This window comes from Podarcis filfolensis (assembly GCF_964270895.1).
Source record: "Podarcis filfolensis genome assembly, chromosome: 3".
Classification (NCBI taxonomy): Eukaryota; Metazoa; Chordata; class Lepidosauria; order Squamata; family Lacertidae; genus Podarcis; species Podarcis filfolensis.
Window position 1 is genome coordinate 102,165,062 of NC_139606.1, and position 21,932 is coordinate 102,186,993.

At 45.7% G+C, this 21,932-nt stretch overlaps 1 protein-coding gene across 1 annotated transcript in view; it reads right to left on the reverse strand.

Annotated features, from left to right (window-relative positions):
• Positions 1-14,663, reverse strand: part of SRBD1 (S1 RNA binding domain 1) — a 164,312-nt gene extending 149,649 nt beyond the window's left edge. The window contains exons 1-6 of the mRNA XM_083605025.1: positions 13,727-14,663; positions 10,402-10,481; positions 7,463-7,643; positions 5,027-5,365; positions 2,903-3,069; positions 980-1,097 (exon numbers count right to left, since the gene is read on the reverse strand). Of these exons, the coding sequence (XP_083461151.1) occupies positions 980-1,097; positions 2,903-3,069; positions 5,027-5,365; positions 7,463-7,643; positions 10,402-10,481 (885 nt within the window). The 5' untranslated portion in view covers positions 13,727-14,663. The remainder of the gene's footprint in view (positions 1-979; positions 1,098-2,902; positions 3,070-5,026; positions 5,366-7,462; positions 7,644-10,401; positions 10,482-13,726) is intronic.
• Between the last annotated feature and the right edge of the window lie 7,269 nt (positions 14,664-21,932).

The following is a 21,932-nucleotide window of genomic DNA, read 5'->3' on the forward strand; positions in this document are numbered from 1 at the left end:
GCATATGACAATATAAAAACCACAAAAAAAATTCGTGAAGCGGCAACCATCAGTTACTTCAGACACTTTGTAAAGACTCATATTGTTGCCCAGGATTTCCCTGCCTTGACCCATAAGACAGGACCTTGTTTTATACAACTAAATCCCCTGAATTCCTGTATTATTTGTTTACTGCAGGTTTACGCTGCATTTTTGTTTCAGTTTCAGTTATATATAATATATAGATACTTATATATGAATATATATATCATTATACAGTGAAACCTCAGTTTTCAAATGTCTCGGATGCTGAACATTTCAGAAGCCAAACGCTGAAAACCCAGAAGTGAATGCTTCTGTTTTTGAACGCACCTCAGAAATTGAACGGCTTCCGAGGCGCATTTCTCAGTTTTCTCCATTCACTTTGCCGACAGCCCTTTGATCCTCGGTTTTTGAATGTTTCAGAAGTTGAATGGACTTCCGGAACGGATTACATTCGAAAACCAAGGTTCCACTGTATATTTTTGTTTCACTTATATATATGTGTGTGTGTGTGTGTGTGTGTATGGAGAGGGGTGGGTGGGTACACCAGCTGGATGTTTTTATGTATCAATTCATAAATAGTTTAAATAAATATTTACTTTGATTTTTTTCTGCCACCGATTCTCATTATCTTTTTGCACTTTACAAGGAGCATTAAAAGCAAAAATCACAAGAGGTACGCAGAATGCTTTGAATAACAATTCTATGAAAAAGGACACTCTGAGCCTTATAAAAACATTCTTCTAGACAATGCTGAGCCAGATGGTTTGACTTGGCATAAGGCATTATTCCTATGTTCCTTATTGAGAATGCACCCTAGTATTCACCCCCATAATCCTCTGCAATGAGGAAGAGGTTCTCAGAAGACAAAACATTTGTGGATAGGGGCATGGATGTTTGATGAAACACTGCTTTAAAAGAATCTACTGGATTTACATTTAAAAAAGAAGATACTAACCACATGATCCAACTCCTCCAAGGTTCTGCAGTTTAATAAAGCCGTCAAAAGGCTTTCTGAGAGTTTTCCTTCTTTCGTTAGCTTCTGGATCGAAGCATGAACTTTTTTCGCGACAGTCCTAAGATTAAAAAGCAAAGGAGGTGAATGTCATGCCAATTAATGCACATGTAGACACACCACTCCTAATTCTGCAGGCATCTCCTAGTGTGAAGAAAGACATTTGCGTGGACTATGCGACTGCAAAGGACGTTGAGTCTTACATTTACATAGTGTCCCACTTCATCAACAGAAAGGGCAACTTCCCAAGCCAATGTGTCTGTTAAACTGTCTCAGACTGGAGCTGATTCATTCAGCTCCACCAAAACTTTGAAGTGGACCGTGGCATCTCAGACAGGTTCTGCAATCTACCCTGGACAAACTGGCCATAGGCAAGCCAGCTCCTTAGAGATTAATGCATTTCCTATATTATATCCCTCCCAACCTAAAGGCCTGTAGGAAGGCAATGTAACAGAACATCCTTCTAGGCAGCCTTTCTCAACCTGTGGGTTCCCAGATGTTGTTGGACTACAACTCCCATCACCCTTGGCTAGCAAGGCCACAGCTGAGGGATGATGGGAGTTGTAGTCCAACAACATATGGGGACCCACAGGTTGAGAACCACTGTTAGAGCATTGGGAAAGGGCCACAGCACAGTGATAGAGCAACTGGTTTGCATGCAGGTCTCAGGTTAGGTCTTCAGCATCTCCAGGAAAGGTTAGGAGAGACTCCTTCCTAAAACCGTGGAGAACCTTTGTCAGTCAGTGTAGACAATACTGAACTAAATGGCTGACAGTCTCCTATGTAGCCTCTGCTCACCTGAAAACAAGTTCTGGTTTTAGGGGAGGCACCTCCTTTACTAGAAACCAATTCCCTTAGTAATGTTTCTTAGACATCCATTTGTGTCGCCTAGAAAACTTGGACAAGGTTTTTTCATTTTTTATAAATTCATGATGATGATGATTAATCCAAAATGCAGCAGCTAGACTGGTGACTAGGAGTGGCCGCCAACCATATAACACCTGTCCTGAAAGACCTGCATTGGCTCCCGGTACGTTTCCGAGCACAATTCAAAGTGCTGGTGCTGACCTTTAAAGCCATAAATGGCCTCAGCCCAGTACACCTGAATGAGCATCTCCACCCCCATTGCTCAGCTGAGGTCCAGCACCGAGGGCCTTCTGGCGGTTCCCTCACTGAGAGAAGTGAGGTTACAGGGAACCAGGCAGAGGGCCTTCTCGGTAGTGGCGCCTGCCCTGTGGAACACCCTCCCACCAGATGTCGAGGAAATAAACAACTATCTGACTTTTAGAAGACATCTGAAGGCAGCCCTGTTTAGGGAAGTTTTTAATGACTGATGTTTTATCATGATTTTAATATTCTTTTGGGAGCCGCCCACAGTGGCTGGGGAAACCCAGCCAGATGGGCGGGGTATAAATAATAAATTATTATTATTATTGTTATACACATTTAAATACTCTAAAAAACTCGGGTTCAAAATATCTGAAAGGCCTTGTCCTTCTCTACAGGCCCTCTCAGCAGAAGGGGCCCTCTCAGTAATTCTAACACTCTTGTGGTGGGGGGCAAGAGAGGATATTCTCTATGGTAGCCCATAAGTTGTGGAATTCCCACCCCACAAAAGTGTGTTTGGTACCTTCACTATACAGCTTTCGGTGACCAAGGCCTACCCGATTCCTATGACTGCAATCTGTTTTGACTATTTTTAATTTTAAACAGTTTCAACCTGCCCTGCCCTGGGACCTGCAAGTAAAGGGCATGCTGTAATTTAAAACTCATTATTATTATTATTATTATTATTATTATTATTATTGACTTTTTATGTGTCCTCTGTCCCTTTCCACTGCCACCGCCCTCCACCCCATGGCATACTGTAGTTCTTCCAGCGTCTGCTGCACTTCACGCAATGCGTCGGCCTCCATGTTGTTTATAAGCTCTTTCCGATACCGGGCAATGAAAGGAATAGTATTGTCGTCGTTGAAGAGGCGGATTATGTTCGCACACACCCATTCTTCAACGCCAGTCCCTTCCGACAAGACCTGAAACAGTAAATAAGAAGCCCAGCAAGTCAATTGGGATTCTCACAAAAGTGGGTTGTTGTTGTAGTGTGGTACCTTAGTTGTCGAACAAATCAGCTCCCGAACGTCGCAAAACCGGAAGTGAATGTTCCGGTTTGTGAACGTTTTTTGGAAGCCGAAGGTCCGACGCAGCTTCAGACTGGCTGCAGGAAGCTCCTGCAGCCAATCGGTAGACGTGCCTTGGTTTTTGAACCATTTCCGGAGTCGAACGGACTCCCAGAATGGATTAAATCCAAGAATCAAGGTATGACTGTATAAGCTTGTGTAGCCCAGTACAGTGGTACCTCTAGTTACGAACTTAATTCGTTCCAGAAGTCCGTTCTTAATCTGAAACTGTTCTTAACTAGAGGCGTGCTTTCGCTAATGGGGCCTCTTGCTGCCGCTACGCCGCCGGCACACGATTTCCGTTCTCATCCTGGGCAAAGTTCTCAACTCGAGGTAAGTCTTCCCGGTTAGCGGAGTTTGCAACCTGAAGCGTTCGTAACCTGAGGTGTTTGTAACTTGAAGTACCACTGTGCTGTGTGGGAGAGGGCAGGCTGGGGTGAGGCAACAGAAGCAAAAGAGCTCCTTCTCTTTTCTCCTGGCAGTGAAGAATAAACCTGGCAATCCCCCAAAAAATATCAATCTCCAGCAGCCAAGGCCAGCTCACCCAGGAGGCAAGGTGAGGCAATGTCCTCGTGGCAGCAGGCTCCAGGCAGCTGGGAGGGCTGTCAGATCTGGCCTCTGGCAAGCACACCGCTTGCCACCTCCTGCCACACCCTCCCATCAGATGTCAAGGAAATAAACAGATGACTTTTAGAAGACATCTGAAGGCAGTTCTGTTTAGGGAAGTTCTTAATGTTTGATGTTCTTTATCATATTCTGTTGGGAGCCAGATGGACAGGGTATAAATAAATTAATATTTATTTATTTATTGTTTTTATTATTATTATTGAAGCCATGTTGATTTCTTGTTGTTTTTAAATTAAATACCTCAAAAATTACCTCAGAGCAGCTAATGCTTAAAAAGAAATGGGGGCATAGGAAACTGCCTTACAGTGGTACCTTGGGTTAAGTACTTAATTCGTTCCGGAGGTCCGTTCTTAACCTGAAACTGTTCTTAACCTGAAGCACCACTTTAGCTAACGGGGCCTCCTGCTGCCGCCGCGCCGCCAGAGCACGATTTCTGTTCTCATCCTGAAGCAAAGTTCTTAACCTGAAGCACTATTTCTGGGTTAGCGGAGTCTGTAACCTGAAGCGTATGTAACCCGAGGTACCACTGTATATAGAGTCAGCTCATTGGGTTAATTCACCCCAGATGTGTCTACACTGAATGGCAGCATCTCTCCAAAGTTTCAGGCAGGGGACAATCCTGAGCCGTACCTGGAGATGCCAGGATTCAACCCAGTTGCTCTATCACTGAGCTACATCCATTCCCAATATAAAATACTGGGAATGAGAATTAACTGCCTATAAAACTGGTGTACTTCTTTTATGAATAAGCTTTAAAACCTGTAAACCAGAATGAAAGTGAACAAGATACACCGTTCTTTTTTAATTTTTCAGTATCTCCCTACCTGTGGAGCTTGTAACACCAAGTTCAATAGTTTGAGAAACAGAAACTTCCTATCCCACCCCCGCCATTCTGTTCACAAATATCTGAATGACCTCTTTTTGATATTCCCTCATGAAACCCAACACTAATTGTAACCTTCCTGCACCATTGCTTTCGCTCAGGGTAGGTTCTCATTAGAACAGGGGAAAGTATGCAATTTATTTTATAAAAATAAATAAAGGCTAATTTGCTTCCTGGAATACATCCAGCACTGCTATTATATACAACAGAAACCAAATTTATGCCTCGGTCCAGACCACAGGCTTTCTTTATGCTGCAACAGGTTTATGTGAGCTTTGTTATGAAAGGGAAAAGATCTCATACCTGCACAATGTCCCAGTTCATTTTATGGTCTTCGTCCAATTTGGCACTCGCCGCACATTTCACAGGCTTTCCCTGAGGACATGTGGCTGATTTTGATTTTTTTAAAGGAGGCTCGTCGAATGTAAAATCTTCTTCAGACTCTTCCGACTTCACTTTTCGTTTCGTGGCGGCGGCACTTGTGGAGGGTCCTTCGGCGTTCTCCAGGCTGTGGGCTGGGTGCCCTTTCACGGGGAGCTTTTGGGCTGCAGATTTCGGCTTGACATCTTCCTCTTCCTTAGGCTGCAGCAGGTGAAACGCACCTTCGTTCCCTCCAGGAGCTGCAATAGGCACCGATGTGTCCTGCGCAAGCCACCAAAAACACATTTAGAATGCACGTTGATGAAAATAAGAGAGATTAAACGCACAGATGTTGCATGGCCTAGTCACATGATGACACGAGTTTCAGCCTCGCTCCAGGAGTCATAAACGGATATGCTGGAAGCCACTTTGGATGTACCACTGTAGGGTTCTGGCCATTCCATAAGCATAACCTCAGAACAAAAATGCATCACTAATAATAATAATTTATTATTTGTACCCCACCCAACTGGCTGGGTTTCCCCAGCCACTCTGGGCGGCTTCCGTGCCTTCAGATGTCTTCTAAATGTCAGGTAGTTGTTTATCTGTTTGACATCTGATGGGTGGGTGCCACTACCAAGAAGGCCCTCTGCCTGGTTCCCTGTAACTTTGCTTCTCGCAATGAGGGAACTGCCAGAAGGCCCTCGGTGCTGGACCTCAGCGTCCGGGCAGAACAATCGGGGTGGAGATGCTCCTTCAGGTATACTGGACCAAGGCCATTTAGGGCTTTAAAGGTCAACACCAACACTTTGAATTGTGCTCACTAAGTGAATGTAACTTTGTTATTAAGTTGTTTGAGTTTAAGTTTTGCGAGGTAAAGCTTTTGAACCATATTTTTAGACAGAATTATTTTTTATTTCAATACAAGACTCAGTTTTGTTCATCTAGAGCACACACATCCAACTCCCGAGAGACTGTGATCTACTCCCAGTATAAAAAAATCTACCCACTGTCATTGGCAAGAGTTTGTTTGGGGGAGCTTTTTTTTGGGGGGGGAGTGCAAAAAAACGCCCGCACAACATCCTTGCCCCACTGTGCCGCCACTGCAGGGAATACAAACTTTCCCAGCGCCAGCAGCGGCAACGGAACCTAGCACCAGAGTGGGCGGACATTCATTGCCCACTTTTTTTAATCCAACGATCGATCAGGAGCACCCCGGGGATCACTTTATTTAATCCCACGATCGACGTGGAGCACCACGACAATCCATCTGTCGATCACAGTCAACCGGTTGAACATGTCTGATCTGGAGGCGCAAAATTAATAACTCCAAAACGATGGCCACCGACTTGGGTGGCTTTAAAAGAGGACTGGGCAAATTCATAGAGAATAGAGCTATTGATAGCTACTAACTGCAATGGCTCGGCTCTGCTGGAAGCAACAGGAGAGGAGCTCTTGTGCTCAGGCCCTTCTTGAGGGTTTCTCACAGGCTCTGGGAGCAGGATAATCGACTTGATGGGCCATTGGCCTGATTCAGCATGCTCTTATGTTCTTCATGTGTTCAGAGACTTTCCCATTCTCTTCCATAAGTCATGGACTGTGCTGTCCGCGCAACATAAATTCATCTGATGCCCAGAACAAAATGAAAGGTCAGATTCTGCTTGCATGAAGTTCTGCGTGCACACAGCAAAGGGTCTGCACAACTTTAGACTGTGGACTCAGGAGTCTTTTTCACTTTTACCACTGCGCTCTTGTACATCTTTACTCAGAAGTAAGCCCCATTGCATTCAGTGGGACTTTCTCCCAAATATGTAAGCATAGAATTACAGCCTACCATTTACAGAGATGTAAAATTCCCCCAGGCACCTGTGAAAAAATCAAACTGGGTATGGGGATCTCCAAGTGTAGACCTCCTGCTCCCACAGAAATTTATTTTTACAAGGACACGGGTGGCGCTGCGGTCTAAACCACTGAGCCTCTTGCGCTTGCCAATCAGAAGGTCAGTGGTTTGAATCTGCATGTCGGGGTGAGCTCCTGTTGCTCTGTCCCAGTTTCTGCCAACCGTAAGCAGTTCGAAAGCATACCAGTGCAAGCAGATAAATAGGTACCACTATGGAGGGAAGGTAAATGGCGTTTCTGTGTGCTCTGTCACTCGTCACGGTCCTCCGTGCACCAGAAGCGGTTTAGTCATGCTGGCCACATGACAAAAAAGCTGTCTGTGGACAAATACCGACTCCTTTGGCCTGAAGCGAGATGAGCACCCCATAGTAGCCTTTGACTGGACTTAACCATCCAGGGGTCCTTTACCTTTACGACAATTGTTATCCACTCTTTCCAATGCTTTGAAAAGTAAAGTGCTTCCTAGATTCTATGACTTACCAATTCCTCTTTTACTGCCACCTTCTTGGTCCTTTTCCTAGGCACAGCTGGTTTCTTCTGGGCAGCTACAGTGGGTTTTTTCGCTCTCGACACTTTTGTTTTGGGCGCACTGGCCTTCCTTGCGACTTTCTTTTTGGGCTCCCATTCCTCTTCGTGCGTTTCCTCTTCCGATTCTGAAGATCTAAATAAAGAAGGAACTGACTTTAGAGAAGCTATATGCGATTCTGTTGTGTTAAAGAAAGGGGGAGGAAAAAACAAATCTCAGTATTTGAGGCCAAGGGGCATGCAAGAGATCTCAGAAGCACAATGGAGGGCAAGGACGGAGGTAAAAGCAACAAATTGCTGCTGCCTCTTTCTGAGAAGCGGGGTGCCCATCATGAGCAACTCAGGATCTTGAAATTGTACAGTGGTACCTAGGGTTACAGACACTTCAGGTTACAGACTCCACTAACCCAGAAATAGTACCTCGGGTTAAGAACTTTGCTTCAGGATGAGGACAGAAATCGTGCAGCAGCAGCGGGAGGCCCCATTAGGTAAAGTGGTACCTCAGGTTAAGAACAGTTTCAGGCTAAGAACGGACCTCCAAAACGAATTACGTTCTTAACCCCAGGTACCACTGTAGTCCTATCTTTGTGCTAAAGTCAGCTAGCCGGCAGGGAAACAGGTAGAGGTGTGGCAGAGTGGCATGGCATTTGCTGAGGTAACAACATGTGCTCTGATTGGTGTGTTATTCTGAGGAAAAATTTATGCTTGGTTGTACATCTCTCTATGTACAAGGCGTGACCGTGACCTAAGAAAGAAAAAAAAACTTTCTGTTACATTTCCCTTGAAATGTACGCAGTTTTTGTTCCGTTTTCTCAGCAAACTGTTATCAAGACTTTTCTCTTTGGACTCCCTCCATCTGCGTTACTCAAGTGACTTTGACAAAACAGGAGACCTATACAAAGTGTGAGCAACCAAGCCAAACACTTGCTCACCCACCATATATTGTGGTCCACTAGGGCAGGGGGAGGCTCTCGACTCCACACAAACACACTTGGCATCATTATAGGTGTGGCCTACAGCAAAAACATTAACCCTAAGTTATCGGTGGTTACAAGCTGCTCACTACAGTCATACTTTTGCTTCAGGTTAAATCTTTTCAGGTTGCGTTCCACAGCGACCCAGAAGTAACGGAAAGGGTTACTTCCGGGTTTCGCCGCTCGCGCATGTGCAGGCGCTCAAAATGACATGCGCAGAACTGGCGAATCGCGACCCATGCACACGCAGACGCGGGTTGCATTCTGCTCAGGTTGCGAACAGGGCTCCGGAACGGATCCTGTTCGCAACCAGAGGTACCACTGTACTTCAATCAAGGATGCCCTGACACAGTGTCATTATGGGATGCGAGTCTTGTGGGACCTGCTCCCTGCCTGGCAAGCAGGCCTCTTCCACCCAGCCTAGCAGGGTGTGGCCATGGCTGACTGCAATGTGAAAGCTGTGGCGGCTGAATAGACCTCTGGTTTGGGGCATGCCGCTTTTGGTTTTGTCATCATGACCTCAATATTTAAAATGTTTTTAACTGTTTTTAACTTATATGTGTTTAAATCCGGGGTTCTTTGTGGGATGTGCCTGGGAAGAGGGGGAGCAGAAAGAGTGGGGAGGGAATCGCGGTGGTTCGAGGGGGTATGGTGGGGCAGGCCAGGTAAGGGGCACACAGCACAGGCAGTTGGTGACTGTGGCCTGTGCCAGCCCCTTCCCCTACCTGGGGAATTGCGGTTGTCCTATCAGCCAACCCTCGGGTCTGGGGGTGCGGTTGCCAAATGCCAGGGCAGCTCGGAGTTAAGGGCTCTCCGTTTGTGGAATGCTCTCCTCAGCGAGGCTCGCCTGGCGCCTTCATTATACACCTTTAGGCGCCAGGCAAAAACGTCCCTCTTCAACCAGGCCTTGGGCTGACTGGCATCCAATGCCCTTTTAAATATGTTGTGGGAGGGGGGATTATTGGTTTGTTGTTGTTATTTTTATTATGGATCTTGTGTTTTTTTATATTGTAAATTTATGTTGTGAACCGCCCTGAGATCAACGGGTGACAAATTTAATAAATAATAAATAAGCATAAGCATATGCATATGGGAAATTTAAATTGGCAGTTATCACACAGCTGCCCCTAGGTGAGCCCAAATCCCAGAGCAAGCATTAACCCTAGTTTATTGTGTAGGACACCTGGAACACTAACAGCTGCATGAGGACCAGGCCTGACAGGAATTTTTTACTGTGCAGTAGGCCCACTAATACCACTTTAGGAACACCATCAATTACCTCAGGTTACAGACGCTTCGGGTTACGTGTTTTCAGGTTACGGACGCACCGAAACCCAGAAGTACCGGAACGGGTTAGTTCCGGGTTTCATCGCTTGCGCATGCGCAGATGCAGCACTGCGGGTTGCGAATGCTGCGGGTTGTGAACGTACCTCCCGCACGGATCACGTTCACAACCCGAGCGTCCACTGTAAATGCTTCAGTTTTCAAATACGCCTCGGAAGTCGAACATGCCACACGGCTTCTGCTGTGTGCAAGATCCTGAGGCCTAGCTGTTGGCTGTTGAGTTTTCGAACGTTTCAGAACTCAAACGGTCTTCCAGCACGGATTATGTTCAAAAACCGAGGTACCACTGTAACTACTTAAATTCAGAATGCACCAACCACCAACCAATGGGTGGAGGTGTAGTAAAGTGTTTTTTTTTTAATACATGGTCAGTCCAATTGAAATTTTAACTTATTTTAAAAATTTCTGTCATTTGTTCATATGAGCTATTGTTATCCAAACAGAGATATAAACTTATTTTAAAAAAATTCTGCCATTTTTTAATTTTTAATTTTTTAATTCATTCAGACTGATGCAACTTGTTCCAATTATGGGTAATTTGGATTTTAAAAGTACTACGCACAAATTTCAACTCACGATTTAAGGAAGGAAGGCAGCTCATCTTCTGGAATCCCTGGTTTTGGTGCTGTTCTAGTTCTTCTAGGCAGAGCCGACATCTGAAAGGTGAAATATCCAATATCAAAACACTGTTTCCCACTTCAATTAGTTGGTGCAAATATAACACTTTCAACTGCTTAACTGTGACTCTGGATACTGACAGCAGAATAGCAGGATATACAGGTGAAACTCAGAAAATTAGAATATCATGGAGAAGTCCATTTATTTCAGTAATTCAACTTCAAAGGTTGAATTGCTCGGTCTCATGTCTCTCATCTTTCTCTTGGCAATGCCCCATAGATTCTCTATGGGGTTCAGGTCAGGTGAGTTTGCTGACCAATCAAGCACAGTAATCCCATGGGCATTGAACCAGGTTTCGGTACTTTTGGCAGTGTGGGCAGGTGCCAAAGTTCTGTGGAAAATGAAGTCAGCATCCCCATAAAGCTTGTCTGCAGAAGGAAGCATGAAGTGCTCCAAAATCTCCTGGTAGACGGCTGTGTTGACCCTGGACTTAATGAAGCACAGTGGACCAACACCAGCTGATGACATGGCTCCCCAAATCGACACAGACTGTGGAAACTTCACACTTAAGCATCTGGCATTGTGTGCCTCCCCATTCTTCCTCCAGACTCTGGGTCCTTGGTTTCCAAATGAGATGCAAAAGCTGCTCTCAACAGAAAAGAGATTTGGGGAGCCATGTCATCGGCTGGTGTTCTAATTTTCCGAGTTTCACCTGTAAATAATAACAATAATGTGTGATTCAGTATTCCAGATCAGGCCATAGGATCCTGCGTTCCTTCTCTCATCCTTTCCTTAGGAGCCCACTTTCTCCTTATGGGGATAAACCACACCTAGCCATTTACTTAAGCAATTTTAGGAAAATCTTATCTCACCTTAAGAAGTCAAATTATACAACAGATATTTGGCCAGATCAACAGCCCCCTTTAAAAAATCTCTCTTGAGCTGAGCCAACAAACAAACCAGGAACTCATCCACTAAACATAGTTTCCTGTTTCATCTAAACCAAGAAACTATGGCTAACAGGTTCAAAACAAGTAGGCTAGGACACCAAATTTAACCCATGGCTTCATATCCCACATTGTTCTGAAGCCATAGCCATTTCTTGGCCACTTTTCACTGAGTTATACCAACCTGTGACAGCACAGGTTGGGCTAGTTCTGGATTTGAACAGAGCTTCATCATATGGTCATGTCTCTGCAGTTTACTTGGGTCCCTAGCAGGCAGGAAGCAGTTGGCCATTTTAGCCTCGCTGTTTTCATAAAGAAGCAAATATCCAGCATGCTAACAGCAATCTTATTCGTATTGATTTACAAAGCCCTGAACAGCTTAGGTCCAGGGTACGTTGGGCATTGTCTGAACCCTTGTATCTCAGCTCAGTGACCGAGATCATCTGAAGGGGCATCACTGGTGATTACTCAAGTTGGTGTGGCTCATTTGTCAACCAGAAACCAAGCCTTGAGTATCATTGCCCCAGGCAATAGATTTGAACTTAAAAATGGAAAGCGTAATGCTGGTGGTCAACAAAAGTTGGTTTAAAGACTGGCTTAAGGCAAATCTTTAAAAATGTAATATAAACACTGACAACTGGGAAACACTGGCCTGTGAGCGCTCCGGTTGGAGTACAGCCTTTACCAAAGGTGTCATGGGCTTTGAAGACACTCGAACTCAGGACGCAAAGGGAGAAACGTGCTAAGAGGAAGGCACGCTTGGCAAATCCACACCGGGATCAACTCCCACCCGGGAACCAATGTCCCCACTGTGGAAGGACGTGTGGATCCAGAATTGGCCTCCACAGTCACTTACAGACTCACTTTTAAAACCGTGTTTATGGAAGACGATCTTACTTGGCTACGAGTGATCGCCAAAGAAGAAGACGACAATAGATTCAACAGGTGCCTGCTGAAAACGTTTCTACTCTGCCGGGGGTCTATGCAGACAATTAAGAATACATCCATCCACAACAGTTAATTGATGCCTGACTTTTTATATGGTTTTTACTGTACGGTTTTATCTACTTTTGTTGTAAACCACTTTGATGGCAGCATAAAAATATTTTTATAAACATAAATTAAGGTTGTGCAAACAAGCTACAAGCAGCTGTAAGAGAAAACAGCACAAAAGAAAGCAGACGTGATTGAGAATCCCTAAAAATCCTCTCTATTTCTTTTGTTTATCAATTAAAACAAAGGCAGACAGATGATTGGATGCAGCGCTTCCCTTCTTTTAAAAAACGGGAGTGCCAGGACACTTTGCATGTCCATAAGGAGGAATGGGCAAATTTTTGAGGGGGGAACAGTGGAGGAGAATAGACACCAAGCCTGGGAGAGTAGCATAAAGGTAAAGGTAACAGTTCCCCTGACCATTAGGTCCAGTCGCGGACGACTCTGGGGTTGCGGCGCTCATCTCGCTCTATAGGCCGAGGGAGCCGGTGTTTGTCTGCAGACAGTTTTTTCCGGGTCATGTGGCCAGCATGACTAAGCCGTTTCTGGCAAACCAGAGCAGCGCATGGAAACATTGTTTACCTTCCCGCTGGAGTGGTACCTATTTATCTACTTGCACTCTGACGTGCTTTCGAACTGCTAGGTGGGCAGGATGGCATATTATGGTACAAATTACACACCTACTTCATGTAGGTGTTTTTCCAAAAGGAAAAAAAATCTTGGAAAATAATAAGGCTAATCGGAGAAAGGTCAGGACAAGCAGCTGTCAAAAGGGACCAGCAAAAAGTGCATTTTGCTGCCAAGTCTCAATGAGCCCACTGAGGACCTGCTGTGGTTACACAAGAGCATGCCACATATGCACATGGGCACTCATATTATGAATGAACAGCATTCTTCGCCAGCCTGGCACCCTCCACGTGCTTTGGACCACAACTGTGCTGGCAGTGGCAGATGGGAATTGTAGTCCAAAGCACAGGGAGGGGAATCAGCTTGGCAAAGCCTGCTGCACAGAAATAAATTAAAGTTTGCCTCCACGGCATTTGAAAACAAATGTGATCAAGCCTTTTATGGCAAACTGTTATGGGGGTTTTTGTTTTTGAAGGAAGGCGACTCCGGTTGTCACTTGTCCTTGTATCATCACAAACTTGCAGCGATCCGACAGCCGTGGCGTTGCTTGGCTGCCTGCCTTCTTCCCCTCGCCCCGCTTTTATTTCAGAACCCACCGGGCACTCGGGAGAACCCCACACGTCTGAACGCAGCTCCCCGCTGTCGCCCCGGAAGCTCCCGAGTTCCCCGCATCCCTCCCGCTACACGCTCCTTGTTCTTCTCCTCTCCACACTCACCTTCCCGTAGCGGGTGTTTCCCGGCTGCGCCAAGAGCCGGGTGTTTTGTTTTTGAAGGCGACGCCTTCTCCTTGCGCCCCTCCAATCGCGGCTACAGGCTCGGCGTTTGAAAGCGGCGCGCAGCGCCACCGGAGCCTGCGGGGGAAACCCAGGCTCTCCAAGACCCGGCAAGGCGAGCGGCGAAGGGGAGGAGCAGGAAGTGATTGCTGCGCGGCGCGACCAGGCCCCGGAACAGCCCCGGCTCCAATCAGGAAAGGAAGCTGAGCGCGCTCCGCATTACTTCGGGAGCCAAGGGCGGGGGAGGGAGGGAGTCGGGAAGGGGGATCTTCTTGTTCCCCAGCTCGCCCCTTGCCACGAGAGAAACCCAGGCGCGTGCCTCTGGTCACCTGAGGATCCATAGCGATCTAAGGATGAGGTCTTGCGCACGGCGCACTCCCGTGCGTAATTACGCGCGTTTTGGCTCGCTGTGCTCAATGGGAGTTTCTCGCTTGTGTGGGGAAGGTGGGACTCCGCAAGGTGTTGCTGGACCATATCTGTCAACTTTTCCCTTTTCTTGCGAGGAATCCTATTCGGAATAAGGGAATTTCCCGTAAAAAAAGGAAAACGTTGACAGCTATTTAGCTGGACTGCAGGTCCCCTCACCGCATGGCTGGCGGTCAGAAAATGATGGGAGTTGGAGTCCAAGGACATTTGGGGGGCCAGAAGGTGCTTGTCCTGGGAAATGGGTTTAGCAGGGAGAACATCACACTTAGAATGTTGTTTAGTCGTGTCCGACTCTTCGTGACCCCATGGACCAGAGCACGCCAGGCACTTCTGTCTTCCACTACCTCCCGCAGTTTGGTCAAACTCATGCTGGTAGCTTCGAAAACACTGTCCAACCATCTCGTCCTCTGTCGTCCCCTTCTCCTTGTGCCCTCCATCTTTCCCAACATCAGGGTCTTTTCCACGGAGTCTTCTCTTCTCATGAGGTGACCAAAGTACTGGAGCCTCAGCTTCAGGATCTGTCCTTCCAGTGAGCACTCAGGGCTGATTTCCTTCAGAATGGATAGGTTTGGTCTTCTTGCAGTCCATGGGACTCTCAAGAGTCTCCTCCAGCACCATAATTCAAAAGCATCCATTCTTCGGCGATCAGCCTTCTTTATGGTCCAGCTCTCACTTCCATACATCACTACTGGGAAAACCATAGCTTTAATTATGCGGACCTTTTTCAGCAAGGTGATGTCTCTGCTTTTTAAGATGCTGTCTAGAATAGAACACTTAGAATAGTGGTTCTCAAAGGGTGTGGCACGTCATACTGGTGTGGCAGGAGAACGTGGGCAGAGCCAAGGGGGGCAGTATTTGGAGGCATGGCCGTCACGACTAGTAGCCATCCTCCATTAACTTGTCTAATCTTTTAAAACCTCCAAGCTGCCGATACCTTGTATCAAATTCCACAGTTTAACTGTGGATTGAGCTGCCCCCATGTCTTGAACAGTTAACACAGGAAGAGCTGGGCATGGACTTAACTCTTTTTCTCCCTCTGCATTTTAAACCTTAACAATGAAATCCTGTGCGTATCTTCATCCCGTTTTGTTCAAATGCGACCTACTCTTTGGAAAGTGGATATAGGATTGAAGCCCAATTGTCCCCCAATAAATCACTCGCTTTAGGTGTTCTTTTACTGGGTTTTTTTGTAGCTTTTAATGGTTTTTGGTTTGTTTGTTTTTTGCAAAGCCAAGGTCATAAAGTACCGTATTTTTCGCTCTATAACACACACCTGACCATAACACGCACGTAGTTTTTAGAGGAGGAAAATCCGTAGGCATGCCACCCGTAGGCATTCCCTTCATAACACGCACAGACATTTCCCCTTACTTTTTAGGAGGAAAAAAGTGAGTGTTATGGTGCAAAAAATACGGTATATAATGTTTTTGCAGTTTTCTACCTTTTGGCCACTAGGTGCTGCTGTGTGCTGTCAAGCATTTATTTCCCACTTGGCAGCCCAACGTATTTTAAAACCCACAGGGCTGTGTGCGTGATTATTCATCATTATTGCTGCTACTTGAATAATTAATACCAAGAGTGTGCAGAACTCACAGTGGGGGAAGGGGACGCTTTCATGGTGGCATCTCCCTCCCTCCCACGGATTGGGGGGCGGGGTCTGTTCACGGCAGGGGAGCTTTCTGCATACCCACCTTGTGTCTCCCACGAATTACAATTGCTGGGAGAGAAATGTCTAAATATGGCTCATACTTAGCATGTATATAGCGCTTTAGAGCGTTGGTCCTCAGCTGGTGGGTCAGGAGATGCTTCTGCAGGGATGGGAAGTCTGTGGCCCTCCAGATGTCACTCAGCTTCAAATCCCATCATCCCTGACCATTAAATTACTCTGCCTGGGGCTGATGGGAGTTGGAGTCCAACACCGTCTGAGGGGGCCCACAGTCTCCTCATTCCTGGCTCACAGCTTGACCCAAGGTGGGTCACTACAGCAGCACAACCACTGACCAAATATGTGGTTTTAAAAATAAAGCAATTAAGAAGTTGATCCCCAACTGCCTGTGGGAGCTAAAGGCTCCTCAACTTGAAGACAACTGACTTTAGAGCAGGTCTGGCCGAACTCTGCCCTCCAGCTGTTTTGGGACTACAATTCCCATCATCTCTGACCACTGGTCCTGTTAGCTAGGGATGATGGGAGTTGTAGTCCCAAAAGAGCTGGCGGGCCGAGTTTGGCCATGCCTGCTATAGAGGGTTCGAGATGTTTCCTATACTGTATTTCTATTTCAGTCTTCCTCACAACAGCCATGCTGGGTAGGCCAATATTGTTACCCAAGTATTGCTGGCTGAAGAATAAACTAAAGATCTCACATCTGCATTATATATTTAAAGCGGTGTCATCCCACATTATAGTCATGGCTTCATCCAGTGTATCCTGGAAACTATAGTTTGTTAAGAGTGCTGAGTTGTTAGGAGACGGCTCTTCCCCCTCGGAGTGAGAATTCCCAACTTGGTTTAGTAATCAATCCCTGTTCCCGGGAACTCTTAACCCTTAGCAAAGTATACTTCCTGGGAGTCTCTGGAGGAAGACTGTTTAAAGTGGGATGATGCAGTCTTAAATGTGCTGTGCGGATGAGACTTAAAGCTGAGATATAGTGACTTGACTATAGGTCTACAAAGGATTTGAGCCAGGGTTTTCCTGTTGTACTGCCCTGTCTCAGCAATGATACCAGCCTGTCCCTGGATTTAATATTTAAGTTGAAAAATTACTGTACAAGAACAGCTGGGTCTCTCATTCACACATATTCCCTCCCTCACACACTGATTGTGTCATGTGTAGGTTATAGGCCGGAGGATTGCCAACTTAAAATAAATTTAAAAAAAAAACACACATCCCTGCTCCTGTGCCCTGAAGAGCAGGTGTTCTGCAGGATAATTATTACGCTGTGAAAAAACTACCCTAGTTAACTGCTGCATGTGTGGCTGGCTGCTCCTATTAAAGGGTCAGGCGCAGGACAGATCTCTTTGGTCAGGTAAGCTGGCAACCATAACAGAACATTTGTCCTGAAACAACCTTTGTATTCAGGAGGGGAAGGGATATGGGATACACCCACCATCTTCCTTTGTACACGCAGAGGTTGTGTGACTATAAATAACCCAGGCTATAAATGTAAATATTTTGCCCTCGTTAATTTGTCTGTGTGTGTGCGCGCGCAATATTTGTGATGAAAGGGTTTGGTGCGCCACAAAAATAGCTGTATGCGTCACCTGCTTCCTACGGTGCTTTGCAGCAGGACTCCGTGTCTTCCGACGAAGCAAAAGCAAACTTCATTCATCGCTTTGCATAGTTTGAAATCGTGCAGAAGCAGCGTAACTGATTGTACAATGAGAACTACGACGACAACAACAGCACTTGCATGAATGAGAGGGTCTGTTCAACATCGCGCTGAAGAGAACTTTCAGTAATAATGACGAAAAACACTGAAAACAGTTTTCAGTGGTGTAGCAAAGTCAGGTGGTACCCAGTGCGGAAAATTTCACTGCCCCCCCATTGAAATTATTAAAAGAAGGGGAAATAAGATACTGTTGCAAGTGTTATTTTCTGGTTTATTTACTTAACATTGTGAGCATAAGCACGTAAAACCTTTTTTCCTAACTTTGTTCTCTGCAAATTTTGAAATCACATCGCATCAAAATCAATTCCTTTTGCTACTTTGTCACCCCCCCTCAGTGATGACACCTGGGGTGGACAGCACCCTCCCTTCCTACACCACCGCCAGTTTTAGATCAGGTGTAAGACTCAAGCTCCACTAAGCCAAAACACTGGGAACTAAGGCTTATGCCTTAGCAGGCGTGTCCCGTGATGAACAATTATGTTGTGCACCGACACAAATTGGCCTTGCTTACAATTTGCCCTCCATGCACCCACTTTTCCTTGGTCTTTCAGGCCCAAATCTAAACGGGGAGGGTGGGGTGCCATGCCTGGGACCTGCAAAGTGTCAGGAGCTCATCCTACTCTCAAGTAGGACCCTGGCAGAAACACATGCCCGACTGGTCTATCGGTCGGGAGCTTCAAAAGCTTTCTTCAGCCCGAACATCACAGCGACCGATGCCAACAGACATCAGCACACTTAGGGATCTGCAGAGTCTTCGCAGTTCATGTAACAGTCCTCAGCAACTCAGCATTTTGGCTAATCTACTTCATTTACATATAAACACACACGGAGCACTGCAACATGGCTCCCTCTCTCTCTAGCATCAGACAGCAAAGAGAGAAAGAACAAAGGACAATAGTCCCACTTCACGGAACACAGTAACACAAACATCCTGTCTCCGTCACTTCCTACTCTGTGGAGTCAAAACATATACCTTCATGTGATAGACAACAATCCCATGACTGCAACCACGGAGCAGGAATTCTAACACAAAGATGCCCCACGTTTTCCTGCTCCTGTGTAAGCTTGTGAAGCATCTGAGCCTTGCTGTGCGACCAGACAAAATAATTCTGTGAGCTGATGCATGCCGATTTCTTGCCTGGCAGGGTGGGTTAAACAGAGTGACATGCGGTGCAGGATGGGTACCTTCGAATGCTGCAAGAATGGCAGTGACACTGGTGCTAATGATTTGGGTTTCCCAGCACCCCTGTGATGGAAAATGGGTAACAGTAATGAGAAACCCTAAAGCAAGTTTTGAAAATAAACCACCTTTTCCATAGAGGCATCAAGAAACAGTGCATCTTGGCAGCTTCAGGGCGATGAACATAATTGATTTTGAGCCCGAACGAGTCGCTTAATTATTTATATCTTGGTGCATTTTTAGGCCTGTTCCCTTTCTCCTCTAAAAGATCCTCTCAAGGACTTGCACAAAATAGACGTTTTGACAAACCATAGGCCCCCGCAGGTCTTTTCTGTTTCAAGGAGGTTTTGTGTGTGTGTGTGTGTGTGTGTGTGTGTGTGTGTGTGCGCAAGTGGTATGTTACAAGAGGATACCTAACCCCCCCCCACTTCTTTTCAACTGCAACACCAGACCATTGTGTTCCAGTTCCACATCCATAACAAGACATTTGAACTCTCATGTCATTCAGTCTTTCTGTAAAGGTAAAGGGACCCCTGCCCATTAGGTCCAGTCGTGGCCGACTCTGGGGTTGCGGCTCTCATCTCGCTTTATTGGCTGAGGGAGCTGGCATACAGCTTCCGGGTCATGTGGCCAGCATGACTAAGCCGCTTCTGGCGCACGGAAGAGCAGCGCACGGAAACGCCGTTTATCTTCCTGCCGGAGCGGTACCTATTTATCTACTTGCACTTAACGTGCTTTCGAACTGCTAGGTTGGCAGGAGCAGGGACCAAGAAACGGGAGCTCACCCCGTCGTGGGGATTCGAACTGCCAACCTTCTGATCGGCAAGTCCTAGGCTCTGTGGTTTAACCCACAGCGCCACTTGCTTCCCTAGTCTTTCTGTAGCGGCACATGAAAACATCTGCAGTGAACCAGCCTGAGGGTGGTGAAGGCTCCCTTACCACTCTTATCCAATCCTGAGAGCCGCTGATGTAACAAACAGACATGGGTCAACTCACAGGACAATAAAAACAGTGAGACTCAGGTGTAAGGAAGCACGTTTGTGACATTGCACAGCCTGATTGTTGATTGTGGGATACTCCCGTTAAGGCAAGAGCTTCAACGTCCCAATTTCTCACTTTTGTGGAGCTTGAGCCAACATGAGATGGGTTAACTCTGATATTAACCAAGCAGTATTTTAATAATTGAAGCTCTCTGGTTTTAGAAAATGTTTTACAATGTGGGACTCTAGGACTTAGCTATGCAGCTACAAATAAAACGTGTTTTTTTAAATAATAATTAGTTTTCAGTTACAATAATCAAATAATAGCCTCATCATAATAGTGCCAAATTATAATACAATTACTAATAACATTCAGATGCCAAATTATATAATTTAGGTGGCCCCCCGCATGTTAGAATTGATGGTTTGATGATTTACTTTATTTCTGCGTTCCAAAATCTTATTAATTTCAATTACACTCCAGTCAAAATAACAATCCCTCATACAACAGCTGCAATATTAATGGCTTCCATTCGTATTGACACGTTAAATGATTTATAAAAACTACAGGTGAAGCATTCAAACCAAATCCTTGTTTTTCCTTGTGTGGCAATTCTGTCAGTGATGTTTCTTCCTGTCCTTGTAAATATATTATGATGGAGAACAGCAACAACCAGGAAAAGAAAGACATAATATTTTACAAATTAAACATTTTAAGTGTGTTTTAAGTGCAATATACAATGTGACACTAGATGGCAATGGTGAGCTTTATGGAAAATTCAATGTATTTTTTAAAAACGCTTTAAAAAAAAGCATTTTCAGAACAGTTTTTATATGTGTGTAGATTCCACCTCAATTAAACATGAAAGGCACTGTTTCACAACTATTCATTTTTTAATACAATTGGTATACATGCACTTCCATTCACCCTCTGGTCTAAACTATATGCTGCAGAAGGACCTGTTGTGCAGCTTACATATAGCAGATTAACGCCACTTCGCAGCCCTGCCGGTATGAACTTGGACAAAACCTTGGTCTGGAGCAATTTTACCCAACCTGGCACTCTCCAGATGTTTTGGACTACAATTCCCATCAACCCCAGCCAGCATGGCCAATGATTAAGGATTATGGGAGTTGTAATCCCAAAATCAACGTGCTGCCACCTGCCTTATTGCAGAGCAGATTCGAGGGTATATCTGTATTAAGGGACACGGGTGGCGCTGTGGGTTAAACCACAGAGCCTAGGACTTGCCGATCAGAAGGTCGGCGATTCGAATCCCCGCGACGGGGTGAGCTCCCGTTGCTCGGTCCCAGCTCCTGCCAACCTAGCAGTTCGAAAGTACGTCAAAGTGCAAGCAGATAAATAGGTACCGCTCCAGCGGGAAGGTAAACAGCGTTTCTGTGCGCTGCTCTGGTTTGCCAGAAGCGGCTTAGTCATGCTGGCCACATGACTGTATGCCGGCTCCCTCGGCCAATAAAGCGAGATGAGCGCCGCAACCCCAGAGTCGGTCACGACTGGACTTAATGGTCAGGGGTCCCTTTACCTTTTTATATCTGTATTGTCTCTGTTATACCCAATTGCAATTCAATGTATTCCTGTTGTGTTTTATGATTTTCCTGATATTGTAAGTGAGCCGGAACTGGTCTGTGACCGTAATAATAAAATTAAATTCAGTATTCCCAAAATCCTATGATTCTGTTCTACCACATTATGATTTAGTTGAGATTCCTGCATTGCAGGAGGGTTGGACTAGATGACCCATGGTGTCCCCTCCAATTCTAGAATTCTGTGAACCTGTAGAGCTGTTCCTTACACTGCACTATTTTGAAAGGGTGAACATTTCCCTTTTTAATTGCTGACAGGCACAGTCTTTTGATATGTTGGGGAAATACTCACATTTGCTAACAGCTGTGAAAGCTGCCATATTTCACTGAGTTATCATGTAGGGCTTTAGGATTGCAGAATCCAGCGCAGCGCTTATTTCTACCTACTTCACACAGCTGTTAATCTAATCGGGTGCTTTCGGCATGGAGAATCGGAAACCTTGCACCATCTCAGAACTGACAACACTGTAACCGATTTATATAAATGCATGCTTTCAATTAGTACTAATTTAGAGCCCATATTTCCTCTTTAAGAAAGAATGTAATGTTCTATCACGAGAGGAAGTTGTGAG